This window comes from Cygnus olor, chromosome 22, assembly GCF_009769625.2.
Source record: "Cygnus olor isolate bCygOlo1 chromosome 22, bCygOlo1.pri.v2, whole genome shotgun sequence".
NCBI lineage: Eukaryota > Metazoa > Chordata > Aves > Anseriformes > Anatidae > Cygnus > Cygnus olor.
The window spans coordinates 1,359,054-1,377,152 of NC_049190.1; the positions used below are offsets into that span (position 1 = coordinate 1,359,054).

Below are 18,099 nucleotides of genomic sequence, written 5' to 3' on the forward strand. Positions count from 1 at the left end.
TCTCTCCTCTCCTGCTCCCTCTGCCTTGGGGGGGACCTGCCATGGGTTATTAACTCTGCTGAGAGCGGCACGGCGGCCTCTGCAGACTGAGAGCAAGCTGTCCTCGAGGGGACACCCTGTGCTCCTTGCCTGCCCCTTGAGAGCTCCTGGGGCCAGCTCCGCGAAGCCCTTGCTGGCTGTGAGCGATGTGCTGCCAGGGCTGGCTCCCATCCATGGCAGCCCCAGATGCTCAGCACCCGGTGTGCTGGGGCTGGGCAGGAGGCGCTGGGTGCGGTGCCCTGCTCGGACGTGCTGTGCCAGCTGGTGACAGCGGGACTTGTGCAGCCCCAGGCTGTTCTCTGGCAATGCGGTGCCAGCCTGGGACACCTGAATCAGACTGCAAGGGAAAGGTCCCCGAGCGTCCCGCCGGGCTGGGTGAGCGTCCGGTGGCCCTCGACTGGCACAAAGGGAAATAGCAGCGGTCAGCGGGGGCTTGGCGTGCACTGGGAGCTGCAGCCAGGGCAGTGGCTGGGGCAGAGCTCAGTGAAGAGCAGCAAACATCTGCTGACAAACAGCCTGCTCAGAACAGAAGGCTTGGGCAAGGGGGAGAGATCTGTGCTTTCCCTTGAAAGACAGAGAACGGGGCAATTCCAGGAGGCAGGGCAAGCTGAAAAACGTAGGACCGCTTTTGTAGATTAACAAGCTGTTACCTTCCAGGGCTGACAATGTTCCCTGGCAGACCTGACACCCCAGGTGCTGCAGTATTGCGGTGGGGGCTGGAGCTGAGGAAAAAAACCTGCCAGGGTGCTTCTGTGCTGGTTGCAGTGCAGACCTAGTGGGGCTGGGCCGTGCCAATGTGCGCCCTGAGATGTTACCAGCAGCTTTCACAGATCTGATTTTCGATACAAAGCTCTTCCCTGATTCTCCTTGGAGGACTTCTTACAAATGCAAATTAATTAATCAGTGCTCTGTAATGCTCTTTAAGGGAACAACAGTAAGTATTTTCAAGGTTCCCAAAGGGAATGGGTAGCAGAAAGCTCAGGGAAGCTAGCCCTGTCCCTCTCAGAGCTTCCCAGCTGGCCTGGCAGGGACTGCTCCCACTGCCTCTGCCTGGAGATGGAGCTGATTGTATTTCTGTTCTCTACCTTTCCAGAGAGGCAGGAGCTCTCGTCATAACAGCATCTACTCAGTTTCTGGAGAGAAAGGTGAGTGTGGGGCAGGTGGGGAGACAGGGAATGTCTAAGCAGAGGGGGAAACTCTTGGTGAGACTGGGGGTCATGACAGAACAGGCACTGCAGTACCTAGGCCCTTCTTGGGGTCTCTTCTTCCAGAAGATCTGTCCCTGCGACATTATTAAGGGGTATTTTGGAAGTCAGCTTTGCGTGAGGGAAGTCTCCTCCCTCCCCCTTGCCCCCTTTATTTATTTTTTCCTTTCCTTCACTTCGCTTTCTGTGGTCAGTTCTCCCTGCGGAGGGCCCCCTGCTTGCCACCCCCAAGAGGGTGCGTGAGCATGGAAAGGAAGGTGGCATGTTCATTAAAACACGTAGTATCAGTAAGTGAAGGCACCAGTATCACAAAGTTGAATACAGAGCAGCAAATATGTGTGTGTTTGCAGATCCCTGCCTCCCCCCTCCCATGCAACCTGCCCCACTGAATCACAGGGCTTGGGCCGTCCCCAGAACAGCCCCCCGTCTTCTCCTCCGCCTGGCAAAACCACCTTGAGTTTGTCCCTTTTCCACCTCTCTGCTCTTCTTTCTAAGTCTGACAGCTTTACTGAAGTCAAGTGCTCGGCAAATAGCATTTGTCCCCTTCTATTCTCAGAGCAACTTGGCCAGTAATCGGATAAAGGCAGGTACGGCGACGTCTGGCAGCACAGGGCTGGGACGGATGCTGCAGGCAGGAGCGGGCAGGGTGCTGAGCAGCTGGAGAGCTCGCTGTGGCAGCGCGGGGCGCTCTCCTTCTCAATGAACCGGCAGCCCTGACGGACCTGCCCGCTGCTCCGGGGGTTTTCACTGCCCCACAAGTAGGGGAAGGTCCCCGGGGCTTTCTGGGCTGGCAGCGGCACTCGCGTGGGTTTGGCGGTGGGGTGTTATTGATGGGCCCTGCCAGTACTGAGCCCTGCGAGCTCCTTTACTCGGTGCATTTCTCACAGAGCTGTCAGCAGCCCGCACAGCTGGGGGCTTGTTTCTGGAAACATAGAGCAGTAAATGCCCCCAGTGGCTCCCCAGCCTCTGGCATTTGATTTTTGCGGCGGGCAGGATTTACGGCTGACAATGTGTCTTGTTAAGCAGGGCAGGAGGGAGCTGATTCCCAATGTGGACTTTTTTTTATGTATCTTTTTACTTTGCAATTTCTTTTAGGATGTGAATAAAAATGGGTTCAGGTGACATTGGTGAGTTTATACAGCAGCATCTGGCATCAGGATTTCTGATCGCTGCTCGGGGGGTGCTTAGCAGTGACACACTTGGTTAAAAGAGCACTGCTGAGTGGCTTTGATTCAGTTCCTGTTGAATTTCACAATACTTCCCTAATGCCACATTAAGCATGGAGTGGGGAGGGCTCCCATTTATCAGCATGAGAGCTTTATTGCTGTACAGTGCCGGGCTTTTTTTCTAATCTTATTTGTGTGTGTGAAAGTAAGTGAGTATCATACTTGGTGATTAAACGTGGGGAAGCTGAGGTCTTTGGGGAGTAAAGCTGTGTAAATAGAGGGCTTAGTGCTGCCAGGGAGGCTGGGCTTTTCCATGCCTCCCGTTTCCCTGCTCCATCTCCCTCTGCTCTCCGTGAGCTGGCGGAGTCGTGGTTTCGTGCTGCCTCTGCAAGCCGGGGGGCGAGCCCTGTTGGTGCGAGCAGGAGGTGTGTTCAGGGCCACCAGCACCGCCTGTGCTCGCCGTGACGCTCGGTTGTCATCCTAGGCAACGTCACCCCTGACGCCAGCAGCGAGAGCAAGTTCTTCAGCGACCCCTCAGAGAAGGCGGCTGTCACCATCCAGACCCACTTCAGGAGGTACCAGCAGCAGAAGCAGGAGAAGAAGTAGATGCCTTGGCCGCCCACGCCCTGCACCATCCCTCCTCTTGTCTGTTGTGTACCCCAGCGAGATTTGTGGCCGTGGTGACCGTGAACCCGATACGTAGCTCTTGGTGCATGCACAGCTGTAGGTACTCCGCTGTTGGTGTTGGCTGCGGGTCGGTGGGGTCCTGGTGGCTCCTTCCTTCCCCAGACAGCACTGCCCTGTAGCCAGGGACCACCAGCGAGGGGCTCTTGGCTGGGACCTCAGTGCCCAGCAGCGCTGGCACTTGCAGGCCTTTCCCTGGTGGCAGCATCCCCAGCTGCACGGTGGCAGGCGCGGAGCTGCACAGCTGAGAGCTGTTGTGCCCGGCCAGCCGCCCTGCTGGGGCTCGTTCTGCTCACAACAGCTCCGTGCCTACACTTTGCAGCTGGAGCCGAGGTGGAACAACACCTTTCTTCCCTGACCCAACACGGTGCCTACAAGCTGGCTGGGGATGGGGTGCTGCCAGGCAGCAAGGGGAGCAGGAGGCGTGCCACGTGCTGAGTGTGAGCAGATTTTTACTTTTCTTGGGGAGCACTGGGTGTCTTGGCTTCGGAATGGGGGTGAGACTGTCTCCTGTGGTTGCACGTGCTGGGGCTGAACCTGCTTTTCCTTCCCAAGGCAGCCCTCTGTTAACACCAGGCTTTGGGTCAGCTGCCTGTTATCAGCCACTGTCCCATTCTGGTCTTTTGCTCCAAAACATCACCCAGGCCGTGAGTTGAACAGGGACATATTCCAGGTCTGGCAGGGACAGGGCTCAAGGTGATCACGTTTTTTAGCGCCTATTTTTGAGTACTGGCTTTCATAGTGCGCAGAGTTCTTGAGAAAGAGGGGAAAATAAAAGCAGAGATGGGAGGAGCAGGACTGGGACACCAGGGATTGTTTGGGAGGGTGATGAGCAGATTGAGTGTGCTATGGCACAATAGGTGCTCAGGGGGAAGGGTTAGCTGCCTGTTTCCTGTTGAAGGCAAAGTTTGGCTAGCATGGCTCGAAGCAACTGTGTTCTTCAGCTCCTGGTTCATTGCTGTGTGCAGCGGTGAGCTTTGGTGCGTCCCAGGGGGGAGTAAAGAGCAGCGGGTTCACAAGGAGCAGAGGGCGTGCTGGGGTGGCATGCTGGTCAAGTGCTGGGAGTTAGAAATCTGTTAATGAACTACACAAAGCCACGGTCTGTAAGTGCTGGGAAGGTGAAGTGGAGAATTCTTGTGAAGATGTAGAAGAAAATCTGTACTAGCCGATTATAATAAAGCCATGTTAATCTGTTGTTCTTTTTATCTTGCTAATCCACTTACTCTCACAGCTGAGAACACACTTGCCTTTTCTTGCCTCTTCTATTTAAAGTCTGGGATTGACATTTCAGAGGTGCTGCATGGCTGCCTCGCTGTAACACAGCTTTGAGATGGGGGGGGGGGGGGGCTTGGCTCCACATAAAGTCTGTACCAGGAGAAGGGTTTGAAGTTTAACATGCACTTGAACTATTCTTGCAATCTTAGAAAGGTGCTAGTTTGCTTGTCAACACTTTCCACTGTTGGTGGGGAGAGCCAGAAGGGGCAGGGCTGGTTTCCCTCGGTTGAAGGCAGGTGCTGTCAGACAGACCCCGCTTCCAGACAGAGCCACGGCCACTGCGTGCGGATCCTTGGGTTCGCTGGAGGGGCTGCGAGGGGGGCGTCAGGGCATGGCAGGAGGGCAGGAGGAGGTGCAGGCGGGCGCTTTTTGGGAGTCTATGGATGAAGGAAAGACCGAGTCACCGCTGACTGCTCGCTGCATGTCTGCCAGCCTCTGGCTCCCTAGTATTGTCCCTTGATGACACCTTGCAGCAAGCCAAATAAACTCTTTCAGGTCCTAAGAGACCATGTCAGAGCCGCGTAACATGATCTGCAGCATTAAATTGCCTTGCTCACGTTGTGTGTACAAACGCTGGACAAAATCCATGCCCTCCTTGCATGCTAACTTGGAAAATTGCCTTTTTTTTTTTTTTCTGTCTCCAAAAACCTGTTAAAATTGAATGAATAAGAAAAACGTGTAGAAGTAAATCCTATTCACAACAGATCTTGGGATTAATGTTAAAAAAAAAAAAAAAAAAAAAGAGGTTCTGCAGAAGAATCCCAACCCCATTTCGTGCACGGAATGTTACCGGAATAAGCACCAAAACTGATGAGAATGGGCACAAGACCTTGGCCTAACAGCTCATTTTCTGCCCCCCCCCCCCCCCCCCCCCCCCCCCCCCAAGAGGAAGCAGCTGCCTGGTTACTGCCAAAGCATTTTCAGCTTCCCTGGGTTTAAGGAGTTGTTTGACTCAGACAACAAAGGGGCACGGCAAGATCTGCTGAGCAGTGCAGTGACACCAGCAGGGGCTGGGACTGCAAGCTGGGAGCTGAGCTGGAAGGTCATGGCACCAGCAAGGCCGGTCACACATCCCATTTCTTCATTCACTTAAAATAAAAATCTAGTAGAGGTACAAAGTTAAATCTGTAGCACTTGATTATAACTGTTAAACACCATTTCTTTCAAGAGTGTTTTTTCTCTCTCGCTCTCTCTCTTTTTTTTTTTTTTTTTTTGTTAAGGAGAAAAAGGTGAGTTAAGGTGAAACAGAAAGTTCCTCTGCTCGCTGTGAGGAAGAAATGAGAAATGGGGCCAGCGGGTAACAAGCATGGAGAAGTGCACAGTTGTTTAAAGTACTGCCTGATAAATTAGAGGCACTGAGGAAACAAAGGCAGGGAGCCGATTAGACTTAAAATAGCAGCAGAACCTCCCCTGGATGGCGAGGTTCTAGTTTGGGGAAGCCTGTTCGTAAGTCCTCTGCTATGTTTGCCCTCTCGGGCAGCAGGGGCAGGCACGGGAGGCTGCCGGCCCCGCCGGCGGTGGTGCTGACGTGCTGCTTGCCTCGGCTCCAGCTGCTTTCGTCGGGGCAGGTGCTGGAGCAGGATGCTGTGCTGTGCTCGGCCGCTCTGAGCCGGTGCAGCCAGGCCACGGGGCACCGTGCTCCACGTCCCCACGAGCTGTGGCCTCGAGGGAGCCGGGCAGAATCGCGCCGGGCTGTGCTGCCGTGCACCCCGACCTGGCGCAGCGCTGCGCTTCACCGCACGTTGTTGCTGCATGGGGGGGGCTCTTCGCCTTGCTTCTTGCCTTGCTGTGCTGCGACGGGCTCACCACGGTGTGCTGCATCCACACGTTGTGCTGTGCCATGGTCTGGGTGAGCCGGGGGAGCTGCTGGTGGCTCGCTGCTCTGTGCCGAGCTGGCCTGTGGCTCCTCGCTGGTGCAGCGGGCTGGGCTGGGTGCAGGCGGGACCGGGTGCTGCTGGCCGGGGGCTCTGGGTGCTGGGGTGTCCTGCTGCGGGGTACCAGCCCGGCACCCTGCTCCCAGCCCTTTCCTGGCTCCATGGCACCCAGGCTGCTCGCTGCCCCCTTCCCTCCCGCGGTGTCCTGTCCCTAACCCAGTGCCACCAAGCGCTCCTCCGGCCACTTAAGAAACACCCACATATAAACATAACCTTTATTGCACACAGCGCTGGTTTTTTTTTCATAGAAAAAGGTATTAACACATAAGCATTTGCAAATTGAAGCAACTCCTGTTGTTTTCAGAACAGTAAAATAGCATGCAATGTCTTTGAGACGTTCCTTTGTCAAAAACCACCGACGAGATCAGGGAAAAAAGTCGCTGAGTCTTTCCTTGTGCCCCTTTCAAAATGATGTGAAATATATATATATGTTTACATATATATTATATTTTTTTTTAATCTGTAACATCAAATTCTTTGTGCCCTGGTTTCTTTTTCTGTTTGGAGAAGAAGAAAATAGTTTCATTTATACAAAAGAGTTCCTTATGTACAGGTCCGTGACTTAAATAGAAATAGCGCTGGGGAGGAGCTGAGTCCGTGGCGGTGCCCGCGCTGCCCTACACCAGCGTGTAGGACTTGGAGTAGGCGCCAGCCCCCTGTTTCTGAGACCTGCCCACGCCCGACGTGCTCATTTCTAGCAGCGAGTCCCGCGAGCCCCCCACTTTGGAGTGCGTGGGTGCGCGCGGCTCGGCGGGGGCAGTGGCCGTGGGGGGCTCGGCGGTGGCAGCGGGCGCAGCAGCGGGCGCAGCGGCGGTGCCGGCCGAGGTGGGCATGGGGAGAGTCCTCTGAGGTAAGGTGGTGGCGGAGGTGGGGGGCGGCAGCCCCGGGGGCTTGGTGCCGGGCTCCAGCGTCAGGTGCCGGGCGGGCGGGTGGTAGCCCCGGGCCAGGTTGCGGATGGAGGCTTCCCGGGGAGGCACCACCGGGCACGGCTCATGGGCGTCGGGTTTGCGGAAGAAGGCCTCCGACTTGACGTACAGCGGGAGGTTGCAGTAGTCACCTGCAAGAGGAAAGGGGGGTGAGGGCGAGGTCCTGTGCAGGTGCCTAACTGAGGCTGCACAGCGCTGGGACCGTGCCACGGGGACGTGGTGGCGTGCGCTGTCCTACGGCTGGGGCGTGCGGCATGCGCTGAGACTGTCGTGTTTCACTAGAGACAGGGTAGCGATAAAAAAGGGACTGTAGCAGTAATAGTTATCACAGTGTAACAGTGCATTATTCAATGCCATGGATTGGAAGGTCCCTTCCACTCCCTAACATTCTATGACTGTAACATTTCTGGTGTGATACCATGTCAAATGTGCTCTGTGTTCAATAATGCGTCCTGTCCGGTGCCTTATCCCAAGGAAGAAAGGCCTTGGGCCTCCATCTCTGACACCTGGCAGGTGTTGAGCTCATCCGACAGAAAAAAAACGCCACATTTGGTGGTTTTACCCATGGGCCTAGCATCTGTGGCTGAGCCCCCTGTTTCACCGCCTGGCTGCGTTTCTTCAATGTGTATGGTCATCTTGCAAACCTCTGGCTGTGCTGGGAAACATCTGGCTGCAGCTGTGCAGCATCTGGAAACATCTGGACACGTGGTGGAGGCACAGTTGCCAGAAACATCTGGCTGCAGCTCTAAATGGGCCTGCCTCTGCCGCAGTTGTCATACAGCTTGCAAACATCTGGCCACATCTGGAAGATCTGGCCCCATCTGGAACCAAAGCCCAGCGGTGGCAAACAGCTGGTCACATCTGTCCCACCTGCCATACCCGGCCACATTTCACTAGGGCTGTTAGAACCCGGCAAAATCTGTCCCGATCTCCCCCATTCGGAATGATTGTGACAGATTCTGCTAGATTTAACATACGAAGAAATATTTGCTACCACGCATCAGACTCCGGCGGATTCCATTACACTCTGTTAATGTCTCGGATAATCTGCTGCAAGCTTTAAAAAAATCCCTCTTAGAATCTCCTGGAATCTGGAAGACAGAGCATGCAGCAAACTTAGTCAGAACCTATTACTGCGTTAGGTTGCAAGAGGTTCGGACACGGTCTGTCAGAATCTAATATATTTGTTTCATAATCTGACAGAGCCACTTAAAACCTAGTAGGATCTGTCAGAATCTATTAAAACCTACTAGACTGCATGAGATTCTGACAGATTCTAAAGGATTTCTATAGATTCAAGGGTCCGACAGATTGCAATAAAACAATCTTGCAGAGTTGATTAAAATACAGGAGGTTTTAAGAACTTCCGATATCCCATTGGGTTCTGTCTCAACCTCTGAATGTTCTGCTGGGTTCTACCAGAATCTCTTACACCCTCCTGGCGTGCATCAGAAGCTGACAGGCCGTATCAACGTCAATTAGAGTCTGACACAATCCAACAGATTCTGACATGAGTGTACTACAATATACGGAGAATTTGGATTTTCATGTAAATAAACACTTAATCGTGACAGTAAAACCCAGGTACTGCGCAGGGAGGAAAAAAGGGATCCAAAAAAAGGATTCTTTCCCCATCTCCTCTCCCTGTCCCTTTGCAGGAACCACCTCGTGGTACCTTTGTGCTCGTATTTGATGTGCCATGCCCTGACCGTGTGCTACGTACTCTTGCTGGCGCGGTGCGGGATGGGCACGGCCACGCTCTTGCCCCGCTCGCTGTCCTGGGGCTTGGGCGGGGAGGCGGTGAAGCGGCAGATGCCGGGCTCCGACGGGGTGCTCATGGAGGTCATGCTGTCGGCGTTGTCGGTGGTCCCCGTGGTCATCTGGTCGGAGGAGCTGTCGGAGATGAAGCACTCGGTGATCTCGAACTTGGCATGCTGCAGCTGCTCCTCCAGCTTGGCGTGCTCGTAGGCACGTGCCAGCTCCTCGTAGGTGGACGAGGCGCTCTCCGTCGACACCATGCTGTTCCGGCCCTTGTCTGCAGAGGGAGGACGCGTCAGACACCTGCCTGCTCCGGTACTGATGCTGCCTGCCCCGCTCTGCTTTGGGGAACGTGTCCCTGATGTGGTGCACCCAGCCAGACCTCCCCAGCACCCGGCAGCCCTTGGGGCTCAGGAGCCACCAAGGAGCCCCTGGCGAGGACGGGGAGATGGCAGCAGGGTCTCCCCTCAGCCAGGCTGGGCACAGCCTCACCATGGGGAACGTTAATTCCCCTAACAGGGCATCCTAATCCTGCAGTGCCTTGTACTCGCTCGTACCTGTGTCCTGGGAGAGGCTGGCGCTGTAGCTGTCGCTCTCGGTGACGGTGATGCCGTGCTGCGAGCCCACTGTCCGCCAGTCCGAGGTGAGGGTGCGCGCCGGCGTGGATGCCTGGCACTTGGTGAGGGTCCACTGGCTGGAGTACCGGTTGCGGGTGCTGTGCGCGGACTTGATGCTCTTCCTTGACACAGGGTCTAGGAAATGGTGGCAAGGTCACGTAGGCTCAGTCAGAGCCACCTCACTGCAGCGCTGCCTGCTCCCTCTGCCTTGCCTGCAGCTGCTTTTAGCCGTGGCAGCACCCAGGAGGGGGCCCAGCGCTGTCTGCCCCCAGCACCCCCAGTGCCCCCAGCCCAGCACTTACTGGTGCCCGGGCGTATGTCCGACATGTCGATGAGCGGCCCCGTGTTCTGGATCAGGGCAGGGTGATGCAGCGACACGCCTGTGCAGAAGCTCTGGGGGTTTACGGCTTGGCTGAACTCGGTGTCTGTCACCGGGATCGTGGCTTTGTCATCTCCTGCGGGAAGCAGCAGCGGCTCAGAGCTCTTTCCGTAGCGAGGTGTCTGTTGTAGCTGCCTGCCAGCCCCTTCCCAGCTCATCCAAGGCATTCTCCAGCTGGTGAGGGGCATCTCCTGCGCCCCAGAGCCCCCCCAGACTTGCCCCCAGACCCATGGGGCTGTGCCAAGGGGACAATGCAGGGACAGGGCGGGCTGTGCCCACCCCCAGCTCGTATCCCTCCCCAGCCAGGTGCTGCTGAGGGCAGGGAGGGCAGGGTGCTTACCCAGCTGCTTGATGCCCTCCTTGTCCTCGATGAGCAGCTGCACGCGGGGGATGTCGATGTGCAGGCGGGGGCCCTGCGGGGGGCCCTTCACCGGCGTGTCGAAGCTGCGGTTATTCTTGCTGCGAGGTAAGAGGGGACGCAGACCCGGCGATTACTGGGGAGAGCCCCTGTGGCTCGAGCCTGGCACGGGCTCAGCGGCTCTTCCCCAGCCCCTGCACCCCTCTGGCCACCACCAGCACCCTGTGAGCAGCCAACTCGGCTCCCAACGGGGCTTTATAAGCAGCCCAGGGCTGCCCAGCCTCCCCTCCCAACAGCCTGTGAACGGGACCCACCTGATCAGCATTTCTGCCAAGCTCTTGGCATCTGTGGGAAAGGAAAAAAAAAAAAGGGGGGGGGGGTTGGGAAAAAAGGAAGCTTTTTAAGACCTCGTCCATAACATGTTGGTATAGATGTACACGGGTCTGGGGCCGTGCTCTGTGGGCAGTGCCCCTGAGCCCCGCGCCTCTCACCTCGCAGCCGCTTCAGCCGCTTCTCCTTCCTCTTCTTGCGGATGATGAAGAGCAGGGCCACCCCCAGCGTGGCCAGGATGACGGGGCAGGCGATGGTGAAGAGCTTCTTCACATCATCCCCCTCCCCTTGGGCCGACTTGATGGGCGGGATGGTGCCTGCAGCAGAGGCGGGCGGACGGTCAGCGCTCCCAGCGTGTCCCCCCCCGGCAGCACGGCCCCCGGCCCGGCCCCCCCCACTCACTGCCATCGTAATCCAGCGTGGCGAACTGCGTGCTCTCGTTGCCGCAGCCGGCGCTGTTGCAGGCCTTCATGCGGAGCTCGTACCAGGTGGCCTCGCGCAGCTCGGTCAGGAAGAGCTCCCCGGAGCTGTTGGTGCGCAGGCTCTGCCAGCCCCAGTTGCCCTTGGGCCGGTACTCCAGGACGATGGCGGTGATGGGGCAGCCCCCGCTGCTCCAGCCCTGCAGGTTCAGCCTGGCGTGCGTGGAGTTGATGTGGGTGAAGAGGTGCTGGTCCTTGCTGAAGGAGGGCTCTGCGGGAGAGGAGCCGTCAGCGTGCCGCCGCGGAGGACACGGCCACGGCCTCCCCATTCTGCTGGCATCCCCATCCCCTGCTTTTTACATCAGGGCAAAAACATAAAGCCAAAAACAGCAGAGGAAGAGGCAAAGCAGGGAGGAAAAGGGCCCTGGGGTGCAGCATGGAAACGTGGAGCTGCCCAGCGAGAGCACGGCAGGGAGCCCTGGGGCTTCCCAGTCAAAGCAGGCTCCTTGGTGCTGCAGCACAGTGATGTATGATGGCAGAGGTCATCAGCCAAGGCAGAAATCTCTCATCTCTGGTCAAAGCTACTCGCTGCCACCTCCTCGCCAAGGGTTACAGAGGGTAGCGGGGTTTATCTGCCCCTAGCCAGCAGTAAATCCCAGCACCCCCCCACCCCGCGGGGCTCACCCCTGCCGTGGGTCTTGGCCTCGATGATCTCGCTGATGCGGCCAGCCCCCACGCTGTTCTTGGCCGCCAGCTTCACCTTGTACCAGGTGCCGCACTTGAGGCTCTCCAGCTTGAAGGAGCGCTCCGAGGAGCTGATGAAGACGTCCTTCCACTCCTCGCTGTTGTCCACCGAGTACTGGAGCACGAAGCCTGGGGGGGGACAAGGGGAATGGCGCCTGCAGCCACGGCTTTGGGCCAGCACCGAGCTCCTGCAGTGCCCTGTGCCCTCCCCGGGGAGCCCGATCCCCAGCTCCATCCCCAAGCTGGAGGCAGCTCCTCGGCCCGGTGCGAGGGGCTGCAGGGAGCAGCTCGGGGTCCGTGCCCGTATCCAGCCCCACCAGCACAGCACCAATTACTTGTTTTTGCACGGGAGCACAGGGAGTGCGAACCGTGATTGATTGGTGTGAGGCTATAAAGGGAAAGGCAGAATTAACTAGCTCCCTTGGGAAGCTGCTAGGAAGTTGCTTCTGTCATCGAACGCCGCCTCCTTTCACATGATTAAGAGTATTAGGAAGCACACCGTGTCCTAGATGAACAAACCTGTTACGCTGCCGTCAACAAGATGCCTGGTAGCGGCTCTCCGGGCTTTCCCAGGGAGAGGCACATGTGTGCACGGCAGCTGGGACAAGGTGCCGCATTGCCGAGCACACCGGCGTGGCACAGATCCGCTCACCTGGCGCTGGATGCGTGCCTGGCATCGGCAGCGGGCGCTGCCTGCCCGGCGCGGGGACACCCGTGGAGCCAGGATGCAAATGCCCTGCAGCAGGCGTGGATCAGGCCTGACCCTGTTGCTGTGGGAACCATGACTTTGACTGTTCTGACCTTTTTGGCTATGCAAAAATTCCCAAATTCCGTGCTGCATCACCAGATTTGGCCATTTTTGCATTTTTCCTTTGCCAGTTCTCCAGCAAAAATAGCAGGCAGGAAGGCTTTCTGCCGCTGTGTGTGCTTCACGAGCAGAACGAAGTGTTGTGCACTGCACCGGAGCCTTTCTGCACCTGCCTGAGCTCAGACACCCCGGGAATACCTGGGGGTGTACCCGGGGCTGCCCTGGGCAGGCTCTGTTCCTCCCCCCCAAGATTTCCCAGCCCCGTGGACGCCCACCCAGGCACCCCGCAGCACCCGGCACCCCTGGTGCCTGCCACCTGGTATTTATTTATTTAGTAGATGCAGCATGTTTTTAATATTTCTAATCCAATTATAACCAAATTTATCAACAGAGTCCGTTGGAGTGAAAGGCTGCTGGCTGGGGAGATTTGCTTGTAATTACTTTCATGCTTTTAATTAATTGTAAGCGAGGTCTCCTTCCCTTCTCCCTGCTCCCCCCTCGGTGTGCAGCTGTTTCAAAGTATAATTCATTAGATGAATCAGAGCAGAAAGGAGGCTCTGGAAAGCAGGGATGGTCCTGGGGCCCTCCTGAAGCCCCCAGCCTCCCAGAGACGGCAGACACTGGGGCACAAATCCTGCTCTGGGGGGCTCAGATCCGCATCAGCTCTGGGAGACGTGGAGGCAACACTGGGGCTGGCCCTGGCCACCAGCACCTGAGTAATTAGTGATGTGCCCTTCATTATTAGGTACCTCGGATGGAGCTGCCCCCGTTGTCCCCAGGGATCCAGGCCAGCGTGATGGACGAAGCCGAGGTCTTCGACACGGTCAGGCGCGGCTGGTCCGGGGGCACTGGGGACAGCGCAAACACCCGTGAGCACCCGCCCCAAACCTCCTCCCCCCGACGCAGCTGGCACTGCGCCCCACCGGCGCCCCTCACCTTGCACCAGCAGGTTGATGATGATGGTGTCGAAGCCCCAGGTGTTGGTGGCGGTGCAGGTGTAGTAGCCGGAGTCCTCGGCCTTCACCGAGCGCAGCACCAGCGTGCCGTTAGCCTGGATCAGCCGGTGGCCGTCCACCGTCACGGGGATGGCAGAGTCCTCGCTGCCGGGAGGGGACAGCGTGCCTCAGCCTGGCACGGGACAGGCACGGGGCACCCGGCACTGGTCCCTGTCCCGCGCCGTGGCAGGGGCTGCCTGGCACTCGGTACCTGTCCTTGGTCCACTTGATGGCGGGGACCGGCTCCCCCACCGAATTGCAGGGCAGCCTCACGTCCTTCATCCAGGGGGTGGTGACCGTGCCTCCGAACGAGATGATCTTGGCCGGGGCTGGGGGGCAAGGAGGCGGTCAGCATGGCAGACCCCGGGCTTGTACCGAGAGCTGAGCCCCAAGGCACTGCCAGGGCAGAGGACACGCAGGGACAAGCCTCTGCGTGGGACCAGGACGCTCGTCCCCACAGTGAGCCGGTGGCCCCGGCGTGTCCCCGCTGCCCGGGTGCCAGGCACAGCCTCTTAGGGTCCCCGTCCCCCCCGTACCTTTCCCGGCAGGCTCGATGGTGACTTTCTCGCTGATGTTGCCGCGGCCGGCGGAGGTGACGGCGGCCACCCAGAGCATGTACTGCTGCCCGCGGTTCAGGTGGGCGATGCGGTAGAAGAGCTGGTCGGGGCTGGTCTCGTACTCGCTGGGGGCCTGGGAGGGGGGGCAGGAGGGGGCACAGCCGCTGTTAGACCCTCGGCTGCATCGCCCTCAGCACAACCAGCCTGGGCAAAACTACCTGAGCTGTCAGTGGAGAAAAGCTGTTCGCGGGCCAGCTGCCTGCACCCCAGCATCCCCACGGCACTGGTACCAGCACATCCCCACCGCCGGCAGGCTCGAGCCCTCGCTCCCATCGCCTGGCAGAGGGCAAAGGAGATCCCTGGGTGCCCTCCACCCCACCCAGCTCTCCTCGGGGTGCTGGGGCTTTGCTCCCCAGATGCCGTTCAGCCCCGCTCGGCGTTTCTCAATGCCCGCGTGAGCCGGCTGGTGTCGTCATTTCTCCAGGGAGCCCAGGCCAGAGCGCGAGGAACAGATGGCTGCGGTGGCGTGGTTAGTTCCAGGGAAATGACGCTGCCCCGGGCTGCAACAGGGCACAGGGCAGGGCCCAGCTGGGCAGCCGAACCCCTCTGCACTGGGAGGCAGCAGCGAGGGGGTCCCCAAAATCCCACAGGGGCTCGTCTCAGCATCACCAGCAGCCAACGCAGCGGCTGTCCCGGCCCCGTGGGGGTTCCTCCGGCATGGTCTGGCTCCCAACCCCACGACGAGGCAGAACACAAGCTCTCTGCTGGTTTGTGTTGCACTGGGGCCACATCTCCCTGCACAAACTACGCCACGTGGGGAAGAACCACCCTGAGAGCACCGTCCTGCTGTCCCTGGCCTGTCAGCATGAGGCAGGGGGACAGGCACTCGATCCCGAAGGTGCTATTGCTCGGGATGGATGGATGGACGGATGGGTTCTCTCTGTGTGCAAACACGGCTACACGCAGGCAGCCGCACGTTCGTCATCTGCAAACGTGCACCCTTGTGGGGCCTGCGGATGTAAATGTACCCCACAAGCAGACACCTATATGAATATTGTATAGTATACATAATTTTTTTTAACCAAATGACAGTTTTGACAAGATGCCAAGAAAACAATATCGGATCCCAGTGGTTTTACCAGTTGCTTTGATGAAAAGATTATGTTGCCCTGGAAACCAGAGGCTCAGATAGTGAAATGAGTTTGAGAAGGAGCTTTTGATAAGCACTAGTCTGCAGACCTCCCATCAACCTCTCCCTCGCGAAGGAGGGATGGGACCAGGTTTAATTTCTATTTTATTTTTGGTCAGCTGCTTGCATATTTCTCCTTCTGGAGTGAGTGAGGAGTGGAGAAACGCCGGCAGGAGGCAACAGCTAGTTGATGGGACTAACAGAGCACCCAGGGGGGCCTTTCACCAGACACCCCTGAGCTGTCACAGGCTGGATGCATGGCGCCACCTGCATCATCCCCCTTGCAGCAGCCGGGGCAGGTCCCCATAATCCTATTCCTGCCTCCTGCCACGTTTGCCCAGGACACCAGGGCACGTCCCCAGCCCCGTCCCCATCCCTGTGCCCTCACCGGCTGCCCCGAGCCGGGGCTGGAGCAGAAGATGGTGTACTTGCGGATGATGCCGTTGGGCTTTGCCGGGGGCAGCCAGGAGACCACCACGCTGCTGGCTGAGGATGGCACAGCCTTGATGCCAGCCGGGGGACCTGGAACTGAAGGAGCAAGAGTGTGGCAGAGCCGGGGCCACAGGAGGGACCCGGGGGACCCTTGCACCCCCCTGCCTGCAGGACAGCATGGCCGGCCCTGGGTCACGGCCACCTCTCCACAGTTGGCTCTGGCCCCCTGCCCACAGGAAGGCTGTTGGGTTAATTGCAGCTCGGGTTTAGAACCAGTGATTGGCTTCTGGTGTCTGGCTCCTTAATCCGCTAAGTGCCTGGCCTCAGCCTTCCCCTGCCCAGCTGCGCTGCCCCAGCAGCTGCTGCTTCCCCGGGCGGCTCCTGGGCAGGGGCTGCTCTGCTATGGAGATAATGGCATTAAAGTAGGGCAGGCAGGGGTGTAAATATTTAAATATCTGCACTTAAGGAAAAGAAAAAAATAAAATAAAAAGGGAAATGTCGTGCCGTGGCTGCGCACCGGGGGTTTCCCCGCACACCCACAGCCGTTTCTGCGCGCCCCTCGCCAGCACCCACCCGCGGGCGCCCCCAACCCTCTGCAGGCTCGCTGGCCCTTTGGTGCCTTGTGCCTGGATTACAGTGTGCCTATCGGCCTAATCAGCCCCACAACATATGTCTGCCCACGGAACCTCTGACAGATTGCAGCCTGCGGTGGTCAAAAGACAGAGGAAGGGCCCTGGCAGCGCGTCCGGGCCATAAAGCGATTGCCCGCCGAGCAGAGCACGCACGCGCCAGCCCCGGCGGCAGCACCCAAGGTGCTTGGGGCTGGATCTGGGGTGCTGCAAGGGGCAGTGGTGGGTACAGGAGCTGCAGGGGACACGTTGGGCTGGGGGCAGTGGCAGTAGCTCTGCCAGGCATGGGATGAGCCTTGGGCTCGGGCCTTTTGCAAAGCCAGCCAGGATAAAAGGATGGAGGAGCCCAGCTCCAGGGGCTGCAAACTTCTTCTCTTTATTCCTAGCCAGTGGCTCCTACAGCTCGATATTCTCCCACCTGATTAACACATACGACTCTGGTTCATCAGGCAGGAAACAGGGAGGTGCACGTGCATACCCGCCTGCCCCTGGTACAGCAGCTGTGCCACCTCCCTGCGTGCCAGGGTTTTTTGGGGAGCCATGTAACCCCGGATCCCACTGCACCTCCCCATCTGCAATCCCATTACTGGGATCCTAGGGGAAAGCTCCAGGGGCAGTGCCACTCACTGTCCTCCTTGGTCTGGATGTAGAGCACGCTGCTGCGGACGCCGTCGCCGGCCTGGGTGTACGCCAGCACCTGCACGCTGTAGTTGGTGAACTTCTCCATGCCCCGCAGCTCCACTCGCTCCCGCGTGGTCGTGATGTTCTGCATCTCGCCCCACTCTGCGGGGACAGCGCCCGTCAGCCCCGCACCACCACCCCCTGCGTGCCCCGTGCCCCAGGGACACTCACCTCCATCCATGTAGAGGGACCAGAAGATGACCCGGTACCCCTTGAGCACGCCGTTGAGGGTGCTGCGCGGGGGCTCCGACCAGGAGATGACGGCCACGTCCGATGTGATGGAGATGGCCCGCACGTTCTCGGGGGGCTGGCTGGGGACTGAGGAGGGGGCGGTCAGCAGGAGGACGATGCCAGCACCTCTCCCCTCACGCCCACCTCCAGGAGCTAATTCCCATGTCCAAGCCACCCTATCCACACCCGCCAGGCTCCCCAGCACCTCGGCTCTCCATGGAACCCCTGGCCATGGCCCCATTGCCCTTCTCCCCAGGTCCCTAGCACTGATCCTGCCTCCAACAGGCGCTTTGCTCCTTCCAGACCCCCGCAGCGGGTGCAGCTGCTGTGCTCCTGAGGACCAGGGCCGCCGGGACACGCTGTACTTCCCAGCGAGGGGCGAGCGGGAGAGCTGGCTGGATGCGAGGTAATTAGATCCCATTGCCCCATAAGAGGTAACTCTAATTTTTATGAGCATTTAAATGATAATACATCACCGTAACGATCCTCTTTGAGAATGATTATTGTTTCATATTACTTAGGTGTAAAAATATAAGCACCATGTAATTAGGGACTGAGTATAATAAACTAATACAGATAGTCCGTTTGAACAAAATGAAGGTAATATAATTACAGAAAAGACACTATTGCTAAAACAGGGGCCCTTGAATACCCCAGGAGGAGTGCTAATGTAGCCAGGAAATGAACATGGTTTGACAGGCTAACGAGAGCCTTAATTAAGTATGAAAAACTGCTGAGCAAAC

The 18,099-nt window shown here is 58.0% G+C and overlaps 1 protein-coding gene across 2 annotated transcripts in view; it reads right to left on the minus strand.

Moving 5' to 3' along the window:
* Positions 1-5,508: 5,508 nt before the first annotated feature.
* DSCAML1 (DS cell adhesion molecule like 1) overlaps positions 5,509-18,099 on the minus strand; it is a 98,731-nt gene continuing 86,140 nt past the window's right edge. For both annotated transcript variants that reach the window (XM_040534171.1, XM_040534172.1), the window contains 16 exons: positions 17,297-17,443; positions 17,072-17,227; positions 15,772-15,911; positions 14,174-14,327; positions 13,849-13,966; positions 13,579-13,742; positions 13,392-13,490; positions 11,775-11,963; positions 11,074-11,361; positions 10,833-10,988; positions 10,656-10,686; positions 10,324-10,442; positions 9,907-10,059; positions 9,545-9,739; positions 8,953-9,264; positions 5,509-7,360 (listed from right to left, as the gene is read on the minus strand). In XM_040534171.1, the coding sequence (XP_040390105.1) occupies positions 6,921-7,360; positions 8,953-9,264; positions 9,545-9,739; positions 9,907-10,059; positions 10,324-10,442; positions 10,656-10,686; positions 10,833-10,988; positions 11,074-11,361; positions 11,775-11,963; positions 13,392-13,490; positions 13,579-13,742; positions 13,849-13,966; positions 14,174-14,327; positions 15,772-15,911; positions 17,072-17,227; positions 17,297-17,443 (2,861 nt within the window). In that variant the 3' untranslated portion in view covers positions 5,509-6,920. The remainder of the gene's footprint in view (positions 7,361-8,952; positions 9,265-9,544; positions 9,740-9,906; positions 10,060-10,323; positions 10,443-10,655; positions 10,687-10,832; positions 10,989-11,073; positions 11,362-11,774; positions 11,964-13,391; positions 13,491-13,578; positions 13,743-13,848; positions 13,967-14,173; positions 14,328-15,771; positions 15,912-17,071; positions 17,228-17,296; positions 17,444-18,099) is intronic.